Source organism: Salmo trutta, chromosome 4 (genome assembly GCF_901001165.1).
Source record: "Salmo trutta chromosome 4, fSalTru1.1, whole genome shotgun sequence".
NCBI lineage: Eukaryota > Metazoa > Chordata > Actinopteri > Salmoniformes > Salmonidae > Salmo > Salmo trutta.
The window spans coordinates 26,973,346-26,999,839 of record NC_042960.1 but is presented as its reverse complement, the minus strand read 5'-3'; the positions used below and the strand labels follow the sequence as shown (position 1 = coordinate 26,999,839).

Below are 26,494 nucleotides of genomic sequence, written 5' to 3'. Positions count from 1 at the left end.
CCAGTCAGGAGCCGCCAGAGCCGCCCGCCAGTCAGGAGCCGCCAGAGCCGCCCGCCTGTCCGGAGCCGCCAGAGCCGCCCGCCTGTCCGGAGCCGCCAGAGCCGCCCGCCTGTCCGGAGCCGCCAGAGCCGCCCGCCTGTCCGGAGCCGCCAGAGCCGCCCGCCTGTCCGGAGCCGCCAGAGCCGCCCGCCTGTCCGGAGCCGCCAGAGCCGCCCGCCTGTCCGGAACCGCCAGAGCCGCCCGCCTGTCCGGAGCAGTCAGAGCCGCCCGCCAGCCCGGTGAGTCCTGTGCCAGCGCCAAGGGCCAGGCCTCTTACATGTCTCCTCAGCCTGGTGAATCCTGGGTCAGTGCCGCCGGAGCCACCAGGGAAGCCCGCCAGCCGGGCGCAGCCAGGGACGCCCGACAGCCGGGTGCAACCAGGGTCGCCCGCCAGCCGGGCGCAGCCATCACCGCCCGCCAGCCGGGCGCAGCCATCACCGCCCGCCAGCCGGGTGCAACCAGGGTCGCCCACCAGCCGGGTGCAACCAGGGTCGCCCGCCAGCCGGGCGCAGCCATCGCCGCCCGCCAGCCGGGCACAGCTATCACCGCCCGCCAGCCGGGCGCAGTCAGGGTCGCCCACCAGACCTTCGGCGCGGCCAGGTGCACCACCTAAGAGGGTGACGCCGAGGGTGGAGCAGAGGCCACGTCCCGCACCTGAGCCGCCGCCGTAAGAAGGCCCACCCGGACCCTCCCTTTCAGAGTCAAGTTTTGCGGTCGGAGTCCACACCTGGGGGAGGGGGGGGGGGGGGGTTACTGTAATGCCCTGGCCATAGAGAGGGGTTTTTGTTCTTTATTTTGGTTAGGCCAGGGTGTTACATTGGGTGGGCGTTCTATGTGCATTTTTCTATGTTGGTTTGTTTCATTGATTTTGGCCATGTGGCTTCCAATCAGGCACAGCTGTAGAGTGTTGTTGCTGATTGGGAGTCACACATAAGTGCCTGTTTTTCCGTTGGGGTTTTGTGGGTAATTGTTTCTGTTTCTGTTTAGAGTAATTTCCAACAGGACTGTTCTGCTGTCGTGTATTTGTTATTTTTTGTAGTGTTCTCTTCGTTGTAATTAAAATTCAAGATGAACACTAACTCCGCTGCACCTTGGTCAACTCTCTCTCCCGACAGCCGTTACAGGATCCTTTAATATGAACCTGGTGGAGAGAAAGTAGTTTATTCTAGTGAAACTGTCTCCTCTCTCTCTATCCCAGAAGGAATCCCCTATACTCCCCTGTATCTATCTCAGGTGATGGGTCTAGTGTGTAGCCTACCTGAGGGAATATATTACCTTCTGTGTGCATGTGTGTGCCCGTGGGTGTGTCGGAGTTTGTGTATAAGCGTTAGCATCTCTAGCTACTGTTCGTGACCATATCTCTCCACTGTCAGGGCTAGTGTATTTCCAGAGGCCCTGTGAATGGTGGCAGCTAATTTATAAGTCATTTGTAGTTTCAAAAGAATAAAGGCTTAGTCTTTGTGAGCTCCTTTCAGCAACGCGTCCATTAAGCTCCAATGACAGCACCTCCTCTCCTCGCCTGCTCTGGTTACAACAGCTCTTTATCACTCTATCACTCAGGTTCATATTGAAGGATCCAGTGGTTGGAACCAGTTCAGGGAACAGAAACGGAACCTGGAATGAAAGCGATCCATACTGTTCCGGAACAGAAACGTTATTTTAAAAGCATGGGAACTGCTTAATAACATTATTTTACGTTCCAGGCATTTTTTCTAGTCCCACAGAAAAATGCAACAAAGCTCCTATGCAAAGCCCTGACTCAGTCAAGTTAGCTAGAGAAGAATGGTTAAGCTTGTTAGCTAGCTAGCTCAAAGGACATTAAATGTTGCTCCATAGAAGCCGCTCCTCCTAGGTATAATTCTTTGGACCTAATTCAGATAATGCATGTCATAACAAGATGCCCAGTGCTTCAAGCCTCCTCCTCAACCCTCGCTATCTCTCTCCCCACTCGCAAAATGTCAGTTGCATCTTGCGCCATAGGCTACACTTGTCTGTCCATCACGCATGTAAAAACTAGCTTGCCTGCTCTATCTGCACTAATTTGTGAAGTAACTGAATGAGCTAAATGTAACTGTTGATTTCACAGATTACAAAAGGAACAGAAAGGAACAATATAAACCTGGGAAAAATGGTGGTTCCGTTCAGAATTTTTGTTCCAACCTATGTCACTGACAAACCTTCTTTGTCTGTCTCTCTCCCTCCTCTCTCAATTGGTCAGTTTGTCTGTGTAATCCTCTATGGTTTTAGTCTTTGAAGTATCAGAGTAGCGCTAGCCCCCAGAGGCCACACATAACCTTACATTGCAACCATCATCAGACAAGAAGGCATCTCTGGTCCTCGTCTCTCCTCTGATATGCCGGCTTTGTATTGTATTGTTTATTTATTTTGACTCTGCTAGCTGTGGGTTGTGCTGGTGCGTGTTGGGCACACGTGTTTACACCCACATGGTGGTGCAGTTTCGATGGCTAGGCAGTGATGCTGTATCCAACACCAGAAGGCAGCTCACCTCAATCAAATAATAACCCTCCTCTGCGCTCCCTTCTCCCTATCAGCCATCTGCTCTGTATGTTGCGCGCGCGCACACACACACACACACACACACACACACACACACACACACACACACACACCCTGTTGTGTTATTTTGTTAGTCTTGGCTGCAATCAAATCAAGGTTTATTCGTCATATTCACAGTGGGGTGTAAACGATACATTGTTTACTTGGGAACCGAAAGGTTGCTAGATTGAATCCCCGAGCTGACAAGGTAAAGTCATTTAAGAACAAATTCTTATTCACAATGACAGCCTATGAATAGTTGGTTAACTGCCATGTTCAGGGGCAGAACAACAGATTTTTACCTTCTCAGCTCAGGGATTCGATCTAGCAACCTTTTGGTTACAGGCCCAATGCTCTAACCACTAGGCTACCTGCCGCCCCGTGGCCACACTGGGTAGAAGTTGCCTGTAGGCACAGATCTAGGATTAGTTGACCCTTTCTGAATCTTAATCCTAACCATTCGGCAGGGGAAGCACAAAACTGATCTTAGATCAGTGTCTATGAGAAGCTTCATCCTTATAGGCTAGTGTGAGTGCCGGTCCTTGTGGGCCTGAAGAGCACCCTGGTGTTTAGTCTTGGTATGCTTCAGAAACCATCCAGCGGTGGTGGTTGGGTTGGGTTATCCCCATACTTTACAAGGTGCTTTGAGACCTTGGGTGAAAATGCTGTGTAAATGCAGTCCATTATTTGTTATTCCTGTAGTAAGTGTATCTCTCCCTCGCTTGCCATGCCTTTGTGTTAGGTTAATAATTACACATTTTACACAGATTCACATGAAGATGTTCTTTTCAGTCATTGTATTTGAAGGGTTCCTGTACACTACTTCCAGTATATCTGACACACCTTGTCCATTTCTTTCTCTTTCTCCCCCCTCCCTTTATTTTTAATGCAATTACTGGTCTTTCACGGCTGTCCTTTGTCAGAGTGGTGTTTTTAGTGGTGAGATGCTAACCTATTCTTCGTAGCCACTTTAACTGGCAGAATAAAATAGCCAATAGGGTTAGTACTTCACATACAGTAGAGACCTCTTGCACTTCTCTCTCTTACCCTGATTTGCTGTCGTCCCCTTTGTCTCTCTGTTTCACTCACTATTGTCTCTCTTTCTCACTCAGTCGTATTCTTTCTTACTCTGGGTTACAGTTCTCATTTCTTTCTTTCTTTCTCAGTGCCCTCAGCACTAGTGTTAGCTCTTTATAAAGACTCTCATGTACTAGCCTGTCTGTGTCTCTCTGTGCGTTACAATGGAACAAGTGAACAGTTCAAATTTCTCTGGTGAGGGCTAGCCATGACACACATTAATGCCACCTGCCTTGGAGCCCTATAGTGGCTTGCGAAAGTATTCACCCCCTTGGAATTTTGTTGCAATTGTTGCCTTACAACCTGGAAATAAAATAGATTTTTTGGAGGGTTTGTATCATTTGATTTACACAACATGCCTACCACTTCGAAGATGCAAAATATTTTTTATTGTGAAACAAACAAGAAATAACACAAAAAAACTAACTTGAGCGTGCATAACTATTCACCCCCCCAAAGTCAATACTTTGTAGAGCCACCTTTTGCATCAATTATAGCTGCAAGTCTTTAAGGGTATGTCTCTATAAGCTTGGCACATCTAGCCACTGGGATTTTTGCCCATTCTTCAAAGCAAAACTGCTCCAACTCCTTCTAGTTGGATGGGTTCTGCTGGTTTACAGCACTCTAAGTCATACCACAGATTCTCAATTGGATTGAGGTCTGGGCTTTGACTAAACCATACCAAGACATTTAAATGTTTCCCCTTAAACCACTCGAGTGTTGCTTTAGCAGTATGCTTAGGGTCATTGTCCTGCTGGAAGGTGAACCTCCATCCCAGTCTCAAATCTCTGGAAGACTGAAACAGGTTTCCCTCAAGAATTTCCCTGTATTTAGCGCCATCCATCATTCCTTCAAATCTGACCAGTTTCCCAATCCCTGACGATGAAAAACATCCCCACAGCATGATGCTGCCACCACCATGATGCTGCCACCACCATACTTCACTGTGGGGATGGTGTTCCATGGTTTGTGCCAGACATAGCGTTTTCCTTGATGGCCAAAAAGCTACATTTTAGTCTCATCTGACCAGAGTACCTTCTTCCATATGCTTGGGGACTCTCCCACATGCCTTTTGGCGAACACCAAACTTGTTTGCTTATTTTTCTGGCCACTCTTCTGTAAAGCCCAGCTCTGTGGAGTGTACGGCTTAAAGTGGTCCTATGGACAGATACACAAATCTCTGCTGTGGAGTTTTGTAGCTCCTTCAGGGTCATCTTTGGTCTCTTTGATGCCTCTCTGTTTAATGCCCTCCTTGCCTGGTCCGTGAGTTTTGGTGGGCGGCCCTCTCTTGGCAGGTTTGTTGTGGTGCCATATTCTTTCAATTTTTTAAAATGGATTTAATGGTGCTCCGTGGGATGTTCAAAGTTTCGGATATTTTTCTATAACTCAGCCCTGATCTGTACTTCTCCATAACTTTGTCCCTGACCTGTTTGGAGAGCTCCTTGGTCTTCATGGTGCCGCTTGCTTGGTGGTGCCGCTTGCTTGGGGGTGTTGCAGACTCTGGGGCCTTTCAGAACAGGTGTATATATACTGAGATCATGTGACACTTAAATAAAGTCCACCTGTGTGCAATCTAACTAATTATGTGACTTCTGAAGGTTATTGGTTGCACCAGATCTTATTTAGGGGCTTCATAGCATAAACACTTTTTTTTTCATTTCACTTCACCAATTTGGAATATTTTGTGCATGTCCATTACATGAACTCCAAAGAAATATTCATTTAAATTACATGTTGTAATGTAACAAAATAGGAAAAACACCAAGGGGGATGAATACTTTTGCAAGGCACTGTAGAGTTTTAGTATATGACTGCTAGAAGGGCACAGTGCTATATATAATTTTAATAAACATGAAATACCAAGCATATATGTCTTTGCTTTGGTCATATGACCCGAGGTATTGTTTGTCCCATAGATGCTTGTGATTTACAAATATTAAATGTACATTGAGGAAATGTACTACATCATGTATCTAATGTATTTCTATATCTAATGGTGTACCCTTTAGAGATATGCAACCCAATATATGCAGAATTAGTACAGAGTGTATGTCAGGAACAAATCTAGAGTTGTCTTATAGAGTTTCATTCTCTGTACAGCATGTACAGTACCACATCCATGATGACACACTTCTGAGCTCTTAGCGCCTGCTGTAGCATGTTGTCTCTGTGTCGTCATACAGAGTAGACCCACAGCTGGTCATGACTGGTCACCTGTTGCCTTCCATCCTGTTAAACACTATTGTATCAGGCTAAATTAATCTCTCTCTAAGAATGGACGTCAGGAGGACAGACACACTGGAGAAACTGTGGGCTCTTCTTCTTCACACACATCCAAATGCGCACACACACACACTGTTAAACTTCCCGTACTTTAGAAGCGTTCACTAGTCAGCGTTTTCTATTTAATAATTTTTTGTAGGGGGGAGGGGTGTGGCCAATAGCGCAGTCTCCACTGCTTCAAAATGAATATAGGGGAAACACTGCTAATGCTTTCATGAAAAGAGAAACAAAAGCCTGTGAATGTAGATGTGAGTTTGACAGGTAACTATGACACTCCTCCTCCCATTGTAAGGAGCATGGAGGGTCAGCCACTGTCCACCGACGAGCCCTGATCTCCATATCACAGTCCCGGCTCCACATTGATTATTCATGCCTGTGTGCTGTCATGTGCAGTGCCCACTGGATCTCATTAATTGGTGAGCGAGGGAGAGGGAAAGAGGGGTGAGAGGCAGAGAGATAGAGCAAGAGAGATGGAGCGGCAGAGATGCTGAGCGATCTGAGAGGGAAGCAGTGCAGAAGAGAAAAAGAGAGAGTGAGTGAGAAAGAGTGGAGAGAGGGGGCTGTAGCCAGAAGATAAGACTGGAGACTGGATATATCTGTGCTGTAGCCAGAGGATAAGACTGGAGACTGGATATCTCTGCTGTGCTGCTGTGCTGTGGTCTCTCTCACTGGTAGCACGCTATACACCACTAGCTAGCCTGCTACATGAGACCGAAGAGGAATACCAGGCTTTCTACTGTACCTACTCCTCATCTCCATCTCCAACTCTACCATTGCTACATCTTTTCTTGGACCTACCTTGGATCTTCGTCTAAGCCCCAGCCATGACCACCTACTACCATAATCACGAGTACTGCTGCGGAAGCCCTGAGGGTTGCAGTCCCAGCCCAGGAAAGGTCGTCTCCGGGCAGGGTAGGTCGCCTGGGAACCAGGCCCTGGGGAACCAGAACCAGCCGAGTGTCCAACACACCCAACAGAGGCTCCAGCAGACCCAGAGCCAGCTGGGTCTGATCCACAGACCGCAACAACACCTCCAACAGCAGCAGATCCAGCTCCAACAGCAGCTCCAACAACCACAGATGCAGATTCAACACCCCCAACAGCTACAGTTGCAGCTACAGCACCAACAACAGCCACAGATTCATCCCCACCAGCAGCTCCAACAGCAGGCACTACAACACGACCAACAACAACAACAGATACACCACCATCAACTACAACAACAACAGCAGCAGCTACAGCGCCAGCAGCATCATCATCACCACTACCACCATGATCCTCACCAGATGGAGCAGACGCCCAACACCCCTCCGTTGAACCTCCACCCGCTGCTCTTGCAACCACTCCCCCTACAGAGCCTCCAGAGAAACTATAGTTCCTGCACGCTGCCCGCCTCCATGTCTAAGAGCCGGGGAAAGTTCACCAACCTGAGGGACAGCGTAAGGAAGAGTCCTACCAAGAGCAAGGCCAAGGTCCGGGCCACACACAGGCAGAGTGGCTGGTGGTCCGATAACACCCCATGGGCCACACTGTCACTGGAGAAACCACCCCAGGTATGTGTGTGTGCACAGGGACCAACGTGGGAGAAGCCCTGTTGGTACACTACCGTTCAGAAGTTTGGGGTTACTTACAAATGTCCTTGTTTTGAAAGAAACACACATTTTTTTGTCCATTAAAATAACATCAAATTGATCAGAAATACAGTGCAAACATTGTTAATGTTGAAAATGACTATCGTAGCTGGAAATGGCAGATTTTTTTATGGAATATCTACATAGGCGTACAGAGGCCCATTATCAGCAACCATCACTCCTGTTCCAATGAAACGCTGTGTTAGCTAATCCAAGTGTATCATTTTAAAAGGCTAATTGATCATTGGAAAACCCTTTTGTCATTCTTTAGACTAGTTGAGTATCTGGAGCATCAGCATTTGTGGGTTCAATTACAGGCTCAAAATGGCCAGAAACAAAGAACTTTCTTCTGAAACTCGGCAGTCTATTCTTGTTCAGAGAAATGAAGGCTATTCTATGCGAGAAATTGCCAAGAAACGGAAGATCTCGTACAAAGCTGTGTACTACTCCCTTCACAGAACAGCGCAAACTGGCTCTAACCAGAATAGGAAGAGGAAAGGGAGGCCCCGGTGCACAACTGAGTAAGAGGACAAGTACATTAGTGTCTAGTTTGAGAAACAGACGCCTCACAAGTCCTCAACTGGCAGCTTCATTAAATAGTACCCGCAAAACACCAGTCTCAACGTCAACAGTGAAGAGGCGACTCCGGGATGCTGGCCTTCTAGGCAGAGTTGCAAAGAAATAGCCATATCTCAGACTGGCTCATAAAAATAAAATATTAAGATGGGCAAAATAATACAGACACTGGGCAGAGGAACTCTTCCAAAAATAAGTGCAATCTCTGACGAGAGACATGCTGTCCTCCATCTTGCGTTACAAACACTAAACTTGTCCGTTCAGAAGCGTGGCAAGACGACGTACTGAAATACGTCACAATATAAATACGGCTTAAGTCACGCTTGCAACATCTTTATGTATGAGTGGTTCAGGGAATCGAACCCACAATTCTGGAGTTGCAAGCACCATGCTCTACCAACCGAGCCATGCAGGAACACTCATTAACCACAATATGAGAGTGATGCATCACCGCTGCATATAAACTATGAGGTGTTGCTATACACTGAGTATTCCAAACATTAGGAACACCTTCCTAATATTGAGTTGCTACTCAGATCAGCCTCAATTCGCCGGGGCAAGGACTCTACAAGGTACCGAAATCACTCCACAGGGATGATGGCCCACGTTGACTCCAATGCTTTCCACAGTTGTGTTAAGTTTGTTGGGTGTCCTTTGGGTGGTGAACCATTCTTGATACACATGGGAAACTATTGAGGGTGAAAAACCCAGCAGCATTGCAGTTCTTGACACAAACCGGTGCGCATGGCACCTACTACTATACCCCGTTCATAGGCACTTACATTTTATGTCTTGCCCATTCGCCCTCTGAATGGCACACATACACAATCCATGTCTCAAATGTCTCAAGGCTTAAAAACCTTCTTTAACCTGTCTCCTCCCCTTCATCTACACTGACTGAAATGGATTTACCAAGTGACATCAATAAGGGATCATAGCTTTCACCTGGAGTCACCTGGTTAGTCTATGTTATCAAATGTTTTGTATACTCAGTGTATCACTTGAGCTAGAAGTTTCCTTCACTTACATATCTAGGGTGGGTGGAGGGCAGGGGGATTAACGACTGTGTCAGTATCAGGGGCAACCTCTGTCTATCCCAGTTTAAGCATTACTGAAGGTCTTCCAGTCTGTAAACCAGATCTTGAATGGAAGTTAATAATGGAGATTAATGGACCATCAGCTAGGTTTGTGTTCTCGTCCAAGGCACTTAAATGTGAAGTTCAGTTCAACTTGTTTGGGATGTTGTGTTTAAAGTGTCTCCACCCCTTTCTCTCAGGGGGCCCTGGGCTCTCAGCATTAGGAACCTGCTGAGCAATAGTAAAAGAGTAATGCTGTGTGTGTGCGTATGTGACGTGTGTGTGTGTGTCTGTCTACAAATCAAATCAAATTTAATTTGTCACATACACATGGTTAGCAGATGTTAATGCAAGTGTAGCGAAATGCTTGTGCTTCTAGTTCCGACCGTGCAGTAATATCTAACAAGTAATCTAACAATTTCACAACAACTACCTTATACACACAAGTGTAAAGGAATGAATAAGAATATATACATAAAAATATATGGATGAGCGATGGCGGAACGGCATTGGCAAGATGCAGTAGATGGTATAGAGTACAGTATATACATATGAGATGAGTAATGTAGGGTATGTAAACATATAAAGTGGCATTGTTTAAAGTGGCTAGTGATACATTTATTACATCCAATTTTTTATTATTAAAGTGGCTAGAGATTTGAGTCAGTATGTTGGCAGCAGTCACTCAATGCTAGTGATGGCTGTTTAACAGTCTGATGGCCTTGAGATAGAAGCTGTTTTTCAGTCTCTCGGTCCCAGCTTCGATGCACCTGTACTGACCTCGCCTTCTGGATGATAGCGGGGTGGACAGGCAGTGTCTCAGGTGGTTGTTGTCTTTGATGATCTTTTTGGCCTTCCTGTGACATCGGGGATGTAGGTGTCCTGGAGGGCAGGTAGTTGGCCCCTGTTGATGCATTGTGCAGACCTCACTACCCTCTGGAGAGCCTTACGGTTGTGGCCATTTCAGTTTGTCCGTGATGTGTACGCCGAGGAACTTAAAACTTTCCACCTTCTCCACTACTGTCCCGTCAATGTGGATAGGGGGATGCTCCCTCTGCTGTTTCCTGAAGTCCACGATCATCTCCTTTGTTTTGTTGACATTGAGTGTGAGGTTATTTTCCTGACACCACACTCCGAGGGCCCTCCTCTTCTCCCTGTAGGCCTTCTCGTCGTTGTTGGTCATCAAGCCCACCACTGTAGTGTTGTCTGCAAACTTGATGATTGAGTTGGACGCGTGCATGGCCACGCAGTCATGGGTGAACAGGGAGTACAGGAAAGGGCTGAGAACACACCCTTGTGGGGCCCCAGTGTTGAGGATCAGCGGGGTAGAGATGTTGTTTCCTACCCTCACCACCTGGGGGTGGTCTGTCACGAAGTCCAGGACCCAGTCGCACAGGGCGGGGTCGAGACCCAGGGTCTCGAGCTTAATGACGAGTTTGGAGGGTACAATGGTGTTAAATGCTGAGCTGTAGTCGATGAACAGCATTCTTACATAGGTATTCCTCTTGTCCAGATGGGTTAGGGCAGTGTGCAGTGTGATTGCGATTCCATCGTCTGTGGACCTATTGGGGCGGTAAGCAAATTGGAGTTGGTCTAGCGTGTCAGGTAGGGTGGAGGTGATATGGTCCTTGACTAGTCTCTCAAAGCACTTCATGATGACAGAAGTGAGTGCTACTGTGTGTATGTGGGTGTGTGTGTGTGCGCGCGTTCAGTACACCACTAAGCTCCACTCATCATCATTATATACCACCGTCATGCTGGGTTTTAGCTAAGGCATGGTCACTTTTGTCAATGGAGCCAACTGGCAGATCAGATTAACATTCGGTCCACTGGGGAAAACTGTCAATGAGTTTGTTTTACATTTAGAGGTTGGAGAGGAGCACCTGTTAACTCTGAGGATGGAACGGCCATGTGTCTCATATAGAGGGGTTGCAGTTGTGTCAGAAATCACCTAGCAACCACACAAGGGGCCATGTTGAAGTACCAGAGTCTTACTGGTGGAAGAATAGCACAGCCCGTTTGCGATGATGGAAAAAATATGTTTCAAATCTCTCTGATCCAGAAAAAAAGAGCGATATTTGAAAAAAATGTAAATTGTACGTACAGATCCGTACAACATAGTTAAAACGGAATGGTCCCAAAATGTGGATTTGTATTCATTTATTAGCTATTGTGACATTGTTAACTTACAAGCATACACTTTTTTCATTTCTGGATGGGTGAGACAAGTGAGGCTGACAATCCGAAATGGGATAAATATCTTGGCAGCTAGGGTAAGTGTATTTGACATACATTGCCGTCGGAAAGTATTCATACCCCTCGACTTTTTCCACATTTTGTTACGTTACAGCTTTATTCTAAAATGGATTAAATACAAAAAATCCACAGAAATTTACACACAATACCCCATAATGAGAAACTCCCCAAATACAGGTGTGGCAAGCCTGTAGCGTCATAGTCAAGAAGACTCAAGGGTGTAATCGCTGCCAAAGGTGCTTCAACAAAGTACTGAGGAAAGGGTCTATCGATGCACTTATTAAGGTACCTAGGTGAGAAAACTGCATATCACAGTAATAGTAAATACATTTTTTCCTCAATAAAGTAGCTAGGGGTGGGAGGGCCAAGAGACGAGAGATGGAGTGCTCGGGTTGGGGTGTTGGGTTTGAGCATAGCCTGAAGGTAGTTTCTCTTGCTGCACCGTAGGAAAGTACACGGTCTTGTAGTGGATGTGAGCTTCAACTGGAAGCCAGTGGAGAGTGCAGAGGAGTAGGGTTTCATGGGAGAACCTGGGAAGGATCTGTGCCGCTTCCTGTGTGAGGTAGGGTCGTACTCTACGGATATTGTTGAGCATGACCCTGCAGTAGCGAGTCACTGCTTTGATGTTTTCAGATGCCGACAGGGTGTTATCCAGAGTCACGCCTAGGGCTGTGTCAGTCACGAAATTTCATCAGCCGTTGATTGTCAAGCAAATAACTGTCCGTCTCACGGTAATTGACGTGAATTAACATAAGCACATTTAGCGTCTCCTGGCTTCCACACATCTCCTGGTTTCCATGCCTACAAGCCACTGATACAGACCTACATTTTAAAAAGTTTAATAAATCCATGTAATATAGCCTACATCTTCACAATAAATCCATTATTTCTTTTAGACAGGTCTAAAGAAGCATGATGAAGAAAATGTAGTCTATTTCAGAAGAACAGAATAGCATACTCTGAGTTGTCCTTATGTTAAAACCTCTTAGGAATCACACCCTTTTTTTCATTTTTCGGCTAAAATGACATACCCAAATCAAACTGTCTGTAGCTCAGGACCTGAAGCAAGGATATGCATATGCTTGATACCAGACACAGCAGGGGTTCAAACTGTAGAACCCAGTTCTTACATTTTATTATAAAAATTGATTTTATCAAACAAAACTATGCTACATTTTATCTCTGGGACCCTCATGATGACAAATCAGAGCAAGATTACTGAATGTAAGTACATTATTTACCTTGCGATGATAAAAGTGTTTTGTTGTTGTGCACTCTCCTCAAACATTAGCATTGTATTTTTTCACAGTAACAGCTATTGTAAATTGGACAGTTAGATGAACATGTTCTTGTTAGTTACAATGTCATGCTAATCACATTAGCGCATGTTAGATCAACCGTCCTGTGGGCGGGGACACCGACCCCGTAGAGGTTTAAGTCCTGATCTGGCTATTCCAAATGGCTGTGGTCTAAACTAGTTAATTTAACAGACAAGATTTGCTTAGAATTCCATGGCATTATTTTATAGTATGAAGAATACAATTTAACAAAGCTGAATAAAATAGAAAGGATATTTTCTCCAAACAATTTGCGGCTATTCTGTGATGAGCGGTTAACAAAGAAATAGGCACTCCTATATTATACTTCATTTAGAGTTATTAATGTAACTTCAGTTGTTCTATAAACGTTGGACTGTATGTTTTATTTTTAATACATTGTAAGGATACATAATGCGACTGCTGATTTGGAAAAAAAATGCTTGGAAGGCATGAGCTCTGCTTAGTTTTTTGAGCAGGCTGTACATACTTTATCAGTATCTCATTCACAATTTGACAAGCACTTGATAATGCCTCGAATTTCACAGCGGCATCCCATTTTAGTGGCCGTAAGGTACCCTAAAAAAAAACATGTGTCACGGGTGTCGTAATGTAAAGACCAAGGCGCAGCAGGTTGCGTGCTCATCATAATTTATTTATATGAAAACACGGGAAAAAACAAGAAAACAAAGAACGACAGGAACAGTTTTGCAGGCTAACTAAAAGCAGTGCAAAAACAACTACCCACAATACGACAAGTGAAAACAAGCTCCCTAAATATGACTCTCAATCAGGAACAACGATGTACAGCTGTTCCTGATTGAGAGCCACACCAGGCCAACAAAGAATTACAAAAACTAGAACAGCCCCTAGAAATACAAAACACAAGAACATACCCAACACCCCGGAACACATAAATCAAATAATCCCTCTACAATACACACACACAAATAATCCCCCAAAACACTCTACACAAAATATCCCTCTTATCTAAACATATACACAAACCCATGAAAACAAATACCCTCTGCCACGTCCTGACCAAGCTACAATAACAAATAGACCCCTATACTGGTCAGGACGTGACAACATGCCTTTTGTGGCCGTTGTGCCCTTGGCCCAGAGAGTTACGTTGTGCCCTTCTCCCTGAGTGCACCACATGGCTCTCCATCACGTGATCGGGTCTTTCTCACAGGCTACAAGTGAAGACCGACACATCATAGGTGCATCTTGAAGATAGTGGAAGAACTGTCCACATTTGCTTTTCGTCAGCCAACAAGATGAGTAGGACTAACGAACAACAAAAGCACTAGCCTATGTCAATCTATTATCCCCCATAGTACAAAAGTTGACCTGTTCTATTTTGTGCTTGAAATAAATATTAAAACATAGTCTGGGACAGTTGTGGGATGCAATAGATACCAAATTAATACAACCACTAGCACCAAAACAAACTTTTTACGCAATATTGATAAACTATTAGGCTATTCCTTCACATTATAAGCATAGAAAATGCTCACATGGCAGTTGGATGATTGTTTGGCCTACTCATCTTGTTGGCTGACGAAAAGTAAATGTATCTTCCAAGATGGCGTAGCAGTCGGATGTCTGTTCTCTTTGTCTTGTCCCGTTCCGTGTAAATATCGTTTTTCTTCGTATATATTTCGTATATATTTTTTATATTTTTAATCTCAATTTCCATCTACAGACTGAACATACTCTCCTGCAACCTGCCTCACCCAATGTGGTATGGATCTGCTATTTTCTATACTTTAGAACCAGAACCCCCTTCAGCAGCAGCGGTCATCACCGTTAACTCGGAAATCTGCCAGCGTCAGCCCAGTCAATTCCTGCCAGTCTACACAGCGCGATATCAACCCAGAGCATATCAGACTGCTTTTTCTCTACCACATCTCCAGATTCCTAGCTGCTATCCGAGTGGCTACTCCTGGCTAACGTCTCTGTCCCAAAGCAAGCACCAGTTAGCCTGGAGCTAGCCTCGAGCTAGGCCCATCTCCCGGCTAGCCAAATAGATCCATCAGACAATTCCTGGGCTTCAAAACCTCTTTTGCCAATTGGCCTGGACCCTTTGCTGCCAACACGGAGCCCCGCCGATCCATCACGACTGGTCTACCGACGTAACCGTCCGAGGGGGTTTCAACGGGCTCTTCTGTTGTGACGTCCCCCTGAGGCCCATCTGCAAGCCTGCTAGCCCCGGCCTGCTAGCTGTCTGAATCGACGTGCCTCCAGCTCACATAGCTACTCACTGGACCCTATGATCACTCGGCTGCACATGCCTCTCCCTAATGTTAATATGCATTGTCTATTGCTGTTTTGGTTAGTGATTTTTGTCTTATTTCACTGTAGAGCCTCTAGCCCTGCTCAATATGCCTTAGCTAGCCCTTTTGTTCCACCCTCCACACATGCGGTGACCTCACCTGGCTTAAATGGTGCCTCTAGAGACAAAACCTCTCTCATCGTCACTCAATGCCTAGGCTTGCCTCCACTGGAGTCACATCCTACCATACCCTTGTCTGTACATTATGCCTTGAATCTATTCTCCGCACCATGAAATCTGCTCCATTAACTCTCTGTTCCGAACAAACTAGACGACCAGTTCTTTTAGCCTTTAGCCGTACTCTTATCCTACTCCTCCTCTGTTCCTCTAGATCCTCTGTGATGTAGAGGTTAACCCAGGCCCTGCAGACCCCAGCATCACTCCCATTCCCCAGGCGCTATCATTTGTTGACTAATGTAACCGCAAAAGCCTTGGTTTCATGCATGTTAACATTAGATGCCTCGTCCCTAAGTTTGTTTTAGTCACTGTTTTAGCCCACTCCGCCAACCCGGATGTCCTAACCGTGTCTGAATCCTGTCTTAGGAAGGCCACCAAAAATTCATTTCCATCCATGACTATCACATTTTCCGACAAGATAGAACTGCCAAAGGGGGTGGAGTTGCAATCTACTTCAGAGAGAGCCTGCAGAGTTCTGTCATATTATCCAGGTCTGTGCCACAAAAATTTGAGCTTCTACTTTTAAAAATCCACCTTTACAGAAACAAGTCTCTCACTGTTGCTGCTTGTTATAGACCCCCCTCAGCCACCAGCTGTGCCCTGGACACCATATGTGAATTGATAGCCCCCATCGATCTTCAGAGTTCGTACTGTTATGTAACCTAAACTGGGACATGCTTAACACCCCGGCCATCCTACAATCTAAGCTAGATGCCCTCAATCTCACACAAGTTATCAAGGAACCTACCAGGTACAACCCTAAATCCGTAACCATGGGCACCCTCTTAGATATCATCCTGACTAACTCGCCCTCTAAATACACCTCTGCTGTCTTCAACCAAGATCTCAGCGATCACTGCCTCATTGCCTGCGTGCGTAATGGGTCCGCGGTCAAACGAACATCCCTCATCACTGTCAAACACTCCCTAAAACAATTCTGCGAGCAGGCCTTTCTAATCAACCTGGCCCGGGTATCCTGGAAGGATATTGACCTCATCCTGTCAGTAGAGGATGCCTGGTTGTTCTTTCAAAGTGCTTTCCTCTCCATCTTAAATAAGCATGCCCCATTCAAAAAATGTAAAACTAAGAACAGATACAGCCCTTGGTTCACACCAGACTTGACTGCCCTTGACCAGCACAAAAACATCCTGTGGTGTTCTGCATTAGCATCGAATAGCCCCCACGATATGCAACTTTCAGGGAAGTCAGGAACCAATATATTCAGTCAGTTAGGAAAGCTAAGGCTAGCTTTATCAAACAGAAATTTGCTTCCTGTAGCACTAATTCCAAAAACTTTTGGGACACTGTAAAGTCCATGGAGCTGCCCACTGCACTGAGGATAGGAAACACTGACACCACCGATAAACCTACAATGATCGATAATTTCAATAAGCATTTTTCTACGACTGGCCATGCTTTTCACCTGGCTACCCCTACCCCGGCCAACATCTCAGCACCCCCTGCAGCAACTTGCCCAAGTGTGGACAACTACAAATACCTAGGTGTCTGGTTAGACTGTAAACTCTCCTTCCAGACTCACATTAAGCATCTCCAATCCAAAATTAAATCTAGAATCGGCTTCCTATTTCGCAACAAAGCCTCCTTCACTCATCCTGCCAAACATACCCTCATAAAAACTGACTAGCCTACCACTCCTTGATTTTGGGGATGTCATTTACAAAATAGCCCCCAACACTCTACTCAGCAAATTGGATGTAGTTTATCACAGTGCCATCCGTTTTGTCACAAAAGCCCCATATACTACCCACCACTGCGACCTGTATGCTCTCGTTGGCTGGCCCTCTCTACATATCCGTCGCCAAACGCACTGGCTCCAGGTCATCTGTAAGTCTTTGCTAGGTAAAGCCCCGCTTTATGTCAGCACACTGGTCACCATAGCAACACCCACCCGTTGCACGCGCTCCAGCAGGTATATTGCACTGGTCATCCTCAAAGCCAACACTTCCTTTGGCCGCCTTTCCTTCCAGTTCTCTGCTGCCAATGACTGGAACGAATTGCAAAAATCTCTGAAGCTGGAGTCTTACATCTTCCTCTCTAACTTTAAGCATCAGCTGTTGGAGCAGCTTACCGATCACTGTACCTGTACACAGCCAATCTGTAAATAGCACACCCAACTACCTCATCCCCATATTATTACTTACCCTCTTGCTCTTTTGCACCCCAGTATCTCTACTTGCACATCATCATATGCACATCTATCAATCTAGTATTAATGCTAAATTGTAAATATTTCGCCTCTATGGCCTATTTATTGCCACCTCCCTACTCTTCTACATTTGCACACACTGTACATAGATTTTTTATTTTTTATTTTCTATTGTCTAATTGACTGTACGTTTGTTTATGTGTAACTGTGTTTTTGTTTTTGTCGCACTGCTTTGCTTTATCTTGGCCAGGTCGTAGTTGTAAATGAGAACTTGTTTTCAACTGGCCTACCTGGTTAAATAAAGGTGAAATATATATACACTGCTCAAAAAAATAAAGGGAACACTTAAACAACACAATGTAACTCCAAGTCAATCACACTTCTGTGAAATCAAACTGTCCACTTAGGAAGCAACACTGATTGACAATAAATTTCACATGCTGTTGTGCAAATGGAATAGACAACAGGTGGAAATTATAGGCAATTAGCAAGACACCCCCAATAAAGGAGTGGTTCTGCAGGTGGGGCCACAGACCACTTCTCAGTTCCTATGCTTCCTGGCTGATGTTTTGGTCACTTTTGAATGCTGGCGGTGCTTTCACTCTAGTGGTAGCATGAGACGGAGTCTACAACCCACACAAGTGGCTCAGGTAGTGCAGCTCATCCAGGATGGCACATCAATGCGAGCTGTGGCAAGAAGGTTTGCTGGGTCTGTCAGCGTAGTGTCCAGAGCATGGAGGCGCTACCAGGAGACAGGCCAGTACATCAGGAGACGTGGAGGAGGCCGTAGGAGGGCAACAACCCAGCAGCAGGACCGCTACCTCCGCCTTTGTGCAGGAGGAGCAGGAGAAGCACTGCCAGAGCCCTGCAAAATGACCTCCAGCAGGCCACAAATGTGCATGTGTCTGCTCAAACGGTCAGAAACAGGGGTGGTATGAGGGCCCGACGTCCACAGGTGGGGGTTGTGCTTACAGCCCAACACCGTGCAGGACGTTTGGCATTTGCCAGAGAACACCAAGATTGGCAAATTCGCCACTGGCGCCCTGTGCTCTTCACAGATGAAAGCAGGTTCACATTGAGCACGTGACAGACGTGACAGAGTCTGGAGACGCCATGGAGAACGTTCTGCTGCCTGCAACATCCTCCAGCATGACCGGTTTGGCGGTGGGTCAGTCATGGTGTGGGGTGGCATTTCTTTGGGGGGCCGCACAGCCCTCCATGTGCTCGCCAGAGGTAGCCTGACTGCCATTAGGTACCGAGATGAGATCCTCAGACCCCTTGTGAGACCATATGCTGGTGCGGTTGGCCCTGGGTTCCTCCTAATGCAAGACAATGCTAGTCCTCATGTGGCTGGAGTGTGTCAGCAGTTCCTGCAAGAGGAAGACATTGATGCTATGGACTGACCCGCCCGTTCCCCAGACCTGAATCCAATTGAGCACATCTGGGACATCATGTCTCGCTCCATCCACCAACGCCACGTTGCACCACCGACTGTCCAGGAGTTGGCGGATGCTTTAGTCCAGGTCTGGGAGGAGATCCCTCAGGAGACCATCCGCCACGTCATCAGGAGCATGCCCAGGCGTTGTAGGGAGGTCATACAGGCACGTGGAGGCCACACACACTACTGAGCCTCATTTTGACTTGTTTTAAGGACATTACATCAAAGTTGGATCAGCCTGTAGTGTGGTTTTCCACTTTAATTTTGAGTGTGACTCCAAATCCAGACCTCCATGGGTTGATAAATTGGATTTCCATTGATTATTTTTGTGTGATTTTGTTGTCAGCACATTCAACTATGCAAAGAAAAAAGTATTTAATAAGATTATTTCTTTCATTCAGATCTAGGATGTGTTGTTTAAGTGTTCCCTTTATTTTTTTGAGCAGTATATTTTAAAAGGCTATAAGCACAAATGTTCCATTAGAGGGAAAACACCATTATCTAAAGTGACCGCAAATGTGATTATGCATTTAATGCTTTTATTATAAAGGTGCATTGTTATGGTGAAAATTAGGGGTTTAGAGCCTAACTGCGGATTAATGTGCTTAATTTTAAGAAGTTATTTTGCCACTTTAGTTGTGATACAAACCTTATCGAAACATATAGTCCTATCGGCTAGGCTACATGAGGTGTGCGACTATGATTCGAAAAAGTTGCAAAAAGAAGGCATTGTTTCTTGCCTAATGTTGGGCATCATTCACAAGTGATAATATATAATTCATAAGTGATTGGCTAATATCATCACCGATCAGACTATTCTTGATTTAATGTTGTCTTTATAAATACTAAATATTATATGTGTGACATTTATTTTGATTTAGAATGGAAAATTATCATGCACCGGTCTTAATAAAACAGGGGCAGCGGGAAAAAAGATATGTCACTGTCACGCCCTGACCATAGAGAGCCCTCGAGGTTCTCTATGGTGTAATAGGTCAGAGCGTGACTAGGGGGGTTTTCTAGTTATTATAGTTCTATGTTGGTGGGTGAATATGGTTCCCAATTGGAGGCGGCTGAATATCGTTGCCTCTAATTGGGGATCATAGTTAGTGTGTCCCTTTTCCCACCTTTGTTGTGGGATATTGTTTGTGTGAGTGCTTATGTGCGCTACGTATTGCATGTTCGTTAATTCTTTGTTGTTTTGAAGTTTCACTGTAATAAATATGTGGAACTCTACTCACACTGCGCCTTGGTCTGATTATTTATACAACGATCGTGACAGTCATCTATGCACTTAAATAGCGAATGGAGGAGGCTGAGTACCAGGCAGTTAGCAAGTTTGGTAGGCTACTAATTACCATCAGCTGCATCAGAGCTTGCAGAAGCCTAATTACCGTGACTAAATGGTCATGTAGAATTTGACTGACTTCCTGACTTGTGACCGCCGGTGTGGCAGTTATATGGTCTTTGCAACAGCCCTAGTCACGCCAAGGTTCTTTGCACTCTGGAAAAGAGGACACTGTGGAGTTGTCAACCGTTATGGAGAGGTCTTGGAGTGGGCAAGCCTTCCCCGGTACGAAAAGCAGCTCTGTTTTGTCGGAGTTGAGCTTGAGGTGGTGGGCCGTCATCAAAGCTGAGATGTCTGACAGGCATGCAGAGATGCGTGTCACCACCTGACATTCAGAAGGGAGGAAGGTGAAGAGTAGTTAAGTGACATCCACATAGCAATGACAGAAGAGACCATTTGAGTATATGACGGAGTCGAGTGACTTGGTGTATAGAGAGAAGAGGATAGGGACTGGAACTGAGCCCTGAGGGACACCAGTAGTGAGAGCACGTGGTGCAAACACAGATCCTGCCAGATAGGATGCAATCCAAGAGTGTTCAGAGCCTCAGACATCCAGCTCTGAGAGGGTGGGGGCAGGAACGGATGGTTCACGATGTCAAAGGCAGTGGATAGAACTAGGAATATGAGAACAGAGGAGAGAGAGTCAGCTTTGGCAGTGTGGATAGCCTCCATGACACAGAGAAGAGCAGTCTCGGTTGAGTGACCCATCTTGAAGCCTGACTGGTTAGGGTCAAGAGATCGTTCTGAGAGAGATAACGAGAGAGTTATCTTGAGTGTTTCGGAAATACAATAATGAAGGGATGCTGGTCTGTAGTTTTTGACATTAGAGTGGTCGAGTGTTCATCTGAAGAGAGGGGAGAAATAGTTCTAGGCGTAAGCTAGTTCTGTATGAGTGGGACCAGTGGACTCAATAGGCTGAGTGAATGAGGAGCGGATGTCGTCAGCCTTCTTCTCAAAGTGGTTGACAAAGTTGTCCGCAGAGAGGGAGGGGGAGGGGTGGATGATTAAGGAGGGAGGATCTTACTAGGGAAATGGAAATTAGTTTCCTAGGTTTAGAGGCAGAAGCTTGAAATTTAGAGTGACACAAAGTGGCTTTAGCACTGGATACAGAGGAAGAGAAGGTAAGCTGCCCGCAGCCCTGTTCTGTAAGCTCGCAATGAATATTTCAGCCACGGAGCGTGAGGGGAGGGTCAACCCGGCCGGGAGGAAAGGGGAGAGTGCGAGTCATAGGATACGGAAAGGGAGGAGAGTAATGTTGAAGAGGCAGAATCAGGAGACAGGAGGGAGAATGATTCAGCAGAAGGGAGAGATGATAGGATAGAAGAGGAGAGAGTAGTAGGGGAGAGAGAACAAAGATTGTGACAGCGCACATGACCATCTGGGTAGGGGCTGATTGGCTAGGGTTGGAGGAGAGGGAGCCGGAAAAGGAAACAAAGTAGTGATCAGAGACCTGGAAGGGGGTTGCAGTAAGATTAGTAGGAGAACAGCCTCTAGCAAAGATGAAGTCAATTGTATTGCCTGCCTTGTGAGTGGGAGGTGACTGGGAAAGGGTGAGGTCAGAAGAGGCAAGGATGTTCACATCGTTCTTAGTACTCAGTCAGTAACACAGTAGTAAATACTGACTGCATCCTCAGTCACACAGAACAACACACCAAATCCCCAAACTCTTATCAATGGATGCACTTTGACAGCCTCTCTGATGCTGGGTGGTTCAACCCATTCTTCTCTCTCTCCATTTTCTCCTCTCATCCCCCTCTCCATAATCTACGCACACATTTGAGCCCTCAGCAGCTGCCACTAGACAATCCAGACAATCCTCCCTCACTACCACATTATCATCACTCAGAGCATTATCATATTTTCGCTCTCTCTCTCAATTTCTCTTTCAATTTCTCTCACCTGTTCTCTCTCACTCACCCACTCACTCAATCTCTCGATTCCTCTCTCTCTCTCTCTCTCTCTCTCTCACCCACTCTCTTTCCATCTCTCTCTCTCTCTCTCTCCATCTCTTCCTCCCTCCCTTCTTGCCCTTCATCATGTGATGTGTTGTGTGTAGTTGTGTATTCTGCCTGTGTGTCTATATGTGTTGTACCCTGACCCTCGACCTCCATTGCCATTGTTTAGCCAGATGGGGTGGTCCCGCCCCACCGTACCCATAATCCCTGTGATCCTTATACCAGCTGAGACCATATCCTGCCATCTCTCCACCCTTCTCTCCACCCGCACCCTGGTCACCCATGTCATAGGTCATACTCTCTTCTTTTTTTTCTCCTCTTTTCTGTTACTGTTTTTTTTTTACACCCCTCCCATTTGGCTTCTGTTTTGGTGGGGGTGATGGGGTTTGTGGTGGGGAGTGTTTCTGGAGAGATATTCAGCTTCGGGTGGTTGTTTTTACCTCCAGACCTGTAGGAGAGATCAGCCCAGTGAAGCGCCAGAAGGAGTTGTCTGTTATTAAGGCTGTAGTTGGGGGTGTTTGGGTCGACGCCATAGCTGTAGGCTTCAAGCTTCAGGAGTTCGGCACAACAGAACACCATGTCATGTCGCATATGGACCCATTCTGCCGTGATAATCTCTAGCCGATGCTTTCAAAATGTTCTACCAAAACATGCAGAGAGTAAGTGATTATTTTGTCTCAGAAATTTTGGGGGGGCTTTGCCAAATGTATTTATTTTTTGTTGTTGTTGTGTGAAGCTTTTGCAACATACTACCAGGGTAATCGCGAGGTGAAAAAAAATATGTATTTTCTCACTAAATATTTTGAAAACCAAAACTGAGTTCATTTTGTTTTTCTGTTGCAGGCAAACCCACCTCCAGTGGTGGTCAACACAGACAGTTTGGACACCCCCTCATACGTAAGTCTACATTTCTTTACGCACGCACAGATAAATACTGAACTGAAATTAGCCACAAATAAATGTATGTAGTTCTGTCCTTGAGCTGTTCTTGTCTATTGATGTTCTGTATTATGTCAATCTGTATTATGTTTCATGTTTTGTGAGGACCCCAGGAAGAGTAGCTGTTGCTTTTGCAACACCTAATGGGGATCCTAATAAAATACCAAAACCAAATGGTTATTAGAGAACTGTTATGTAATTACCATGTTACCATGTAATGTCGACGATGTAGTCTAAGTACCAGGAAATAATGGACTACAAATAGAGTGTAACCATCCTATCCTTTGTTTATGAAGCACAACATAGTTGCTGTTAAAGCAAAATACCATGTCAAAGTTATAATCTATAATTGTTACCAGCCAGAGCTAGAAATGAAAGCTGCAAGCTACAGCCGTTGACTATTATGTCTGGTTTATCTACTTGGTGATTTGAACCTCTCTTTGTACAGTATGCAGCAACAACATTGTACTGTACAATTTACATTATTATTCATTTCTGTTACATTTTAATTACCAGGCACACTGAACCTCCCGAATGTCCAGAATAGTGTATTTATCTGGGCTGGGGAAATGCCTTCCATTGAGATTGTTTATTGAGATTACAAGCCAAATAATGGTGCTTGGTCTAGTCTCTGTGCACAATTCTGCTGAGGGGAATATAGAATGTATGCTCATCCCCTGTATACCCACTGCTCAGTCTAATGGTCAATGAATAGCACGTATATTACAGTAACTGCTGTTCCCGATGGAAATTGCTGGTGATGTGACTACTGCATAAGAACAGGTCCTCACGATAGCAGCATGGTCATATTAATGAAGAGTTGAGGGACACGGTTGAGGTGTGAATTACAATAACCAGGGTGCCAGTTTTACACAGAGAAGATCAATAAGGTGTGTGTGTCTGTGTGTGCGTGCATTTCTGTGATATGACAAGATGCTTCTAAGACACCAGGGGAGTTACGGTAGCTATTGTTTTCTTCTGAGCAGGTGTTAGAGAGAGAAGGCAACTTCACTCTACTGTAGTTCAGCCATCAAGCTGGCCAATGGCTACTGATAGTTTTTCTAACTAAATGTTGAGTTTACTGCTACCTCCTCACAGGGAAACACCGGAAAGTGCAGACCAGCATATGATAAGAGATGTAAAACCCTTGGGCGGGATGGATATCATACATTACATGTCAAACTGATTCTCTTTCCTCTGGTGTTACTCCTACCTGCTGGAGAATAGTTCTTTGCTCTGAGGGTCTTACTATAGTCCTGTGCCCAGAGATTCCATTCTGTCTCAGTGCATGGGTGTATCTAGTGTTGAATGCTTGACTTCGTCTCAGCAGCCTAGTGAGTGACTGAGTTCAGTAGTTTTGCTTGCACTGACTGTCTTGTTCATCTGTTTCCCTGGGACTCTGATGACAGCATAAGAGGCCTCATTTAAAAAACGTTGAGTACGTACAAAATATACCCCAAAACATGCGTGCGCCAGTTTTCACACAAAAGTTGGCATTTATAAAAATTGAACTTGAACAGAGAATGTGCGTAGCTTCCCACAAACTTCAGACCATGCATATGCACAGTTTCTAGTGGTTGAAGTATTGCATTGCAAGCAGGTAAGTAGCCTAGTATTTTGTGCAAATAGACAGGAATGCATTTGGTATTTAAAGGCCTTAGAGTCCCATCAGGGAGCTTAAAGCCTGGGTTACAGGATCACACTCAAATAGCCCAAATCATGGACAGAGCCTTGTGTAACACTTTGGCATGCTGGGGTTGGTTGGGAGATTAATTGTTGGGTGTTTATTTATTTTCCTATTGCAACTTTTTATTTAGGAACTCTAAACCTCTAATCCCTCCCCAGCACTGTCTGTGTGTATTATTTTATCCCTAACATTGTTATTCAACCAAACTGATTGAAAGAAAAAGTGGAAAAGGAAGTTTCTACTACACCAAATGTCTCTAATTGATCCTAATTTGGAGCCTATATCGCTACCCTGGCAGAGAGAGAGGGAACAAGAGAGTGAGACAGAAAAACAGAGCAATGTTTCTGAGATTGAGCCTAATTTGGGGCCTGTATGGCTACCCTGGGAGAGAGCAAGCGAGAGAGGAAGGCCTTAGAGAGAGAAGGGGGGTTGTAAAGGGGAAGGGGGTACCTAGTCAGTTGTCCAACTGAATGTATTCAACTGCGATGTGTCTTCCGCATTTAACCCAACCCCTCTGAATCAGAGAGGTGCGGGGGGCTGCCTTAATCGACATCCATGTCTTCGGTGCCCTGGGACAGTGAGTTAACTGCTTTGCTCAGGGGCAGAGCGACAGATTTTTACCTTGTCAGCTTGGGGGTTCGATCCAGCAACCTTCCAGTTAGTGGCCCAATGCTCTAAAGACACGTAACATAAAGGTGCATCTGGGTCTATAAGGGCACAGGGCGAGACCCAGATGCAGACACGAGAGGCAGATGGCTCGAGTCTCTGATATTTATTATAATCCAAGGGGCAGGCAAGAGAATGGTCATGGACAGGCAAAAGATCATAACAAAGTCAGAGTCCAGGAGGTTCAGAGTGGCAGGCAGGCTCGAGGTCAGGGCAGGCAGTATGGTCAGGCAGGCGGGTTCAGAGTCAAGGCAGGCAAGGGTCAAAACCGGGAGGACTAGCAAAAGAGAGATAAGAAAAAGCAGGCGCACGGAAAAACACGCTGGTTGACAAGACAAGACGAACTGGCAACAAATAAACAGGGAACACCGGAATAAATACCCAGGGACTAATGGGGAAAACGGGTAACACCTGGAGGTGGGTGGAGACAATCACAAAGACAGGTGAAACAGATCAGGGCGTGACAGGGTCATTCTCACAAAAATTCTCAAGTGTAATTTTTTACAAAATTTCCTCATAGATCACTGAGATTAGGATCTGTACATATCTATTTCTTAATTATTATTATGGTTTTTTGATCAGATATTATGCATGTTAACACAATTTCTTCAACTACCCACGCAAAAATTGTTACCGCAACAATTGTCAACAACATAATGAACAAATAAATTGTTGACATTACGCCACTAATGAAAAGGCCTGAGTAAAATGTTTTAAATAAAATGTAATTATTACATTTACATTAATAACTCTAAATTAAGCATATAGGAGTACCTATTTCTTTGTTAACCGCTCAACACAGAATATCCTCGTGGGCACTCCCTCCATCGTTTGGAGAAAATATTGATATTTTGTTCAGCTTTGTTCAATCGTTTTCTTCATACTATAAAATAATGCCACGGAATAATAAGCAGATCTTGTCTGCTAAATGAACTAGTGTAGCTCACAGCCATTTGGCATAGCCACATC

The 26,494-nt window shown here is 45.4% G+C and overlaps 1 protein-coding gene across 5 annotated transcripts in view; it reads left to right on the top strand.

The window, feature by feature from the left end:
• The window catches only part of LOC115192178 (discs large homolog 1-like protein), a 218,006-nt gene that overhangs the window by 59,584 nt on the left and 131,928 nt on the right, over nt 1-26,494 (top strand). For 2 of the 5 annotated variants that reach the window (XM_029750381.1, XM_029750383.1), the window contains one exon: nt 23,077-23,130. The exons of 1 other annotated variant lie outside the window; for it this stretch is intronic. In XM_029750381.1, coding sequence (XP_029606241.1) covers nt 23,077-23,130 — 54 coding nt within the window. Of the gene's footprint in view, nt 1-7,239; nt 7,509-22,679; nt 22,893-23,076; nt 23,131-26,494 lie in introns of those variants that run through there. 2 more of the 5 variants (XM_029750384.1, XM_029750382.1) reach the window with 2 other exon arrangements.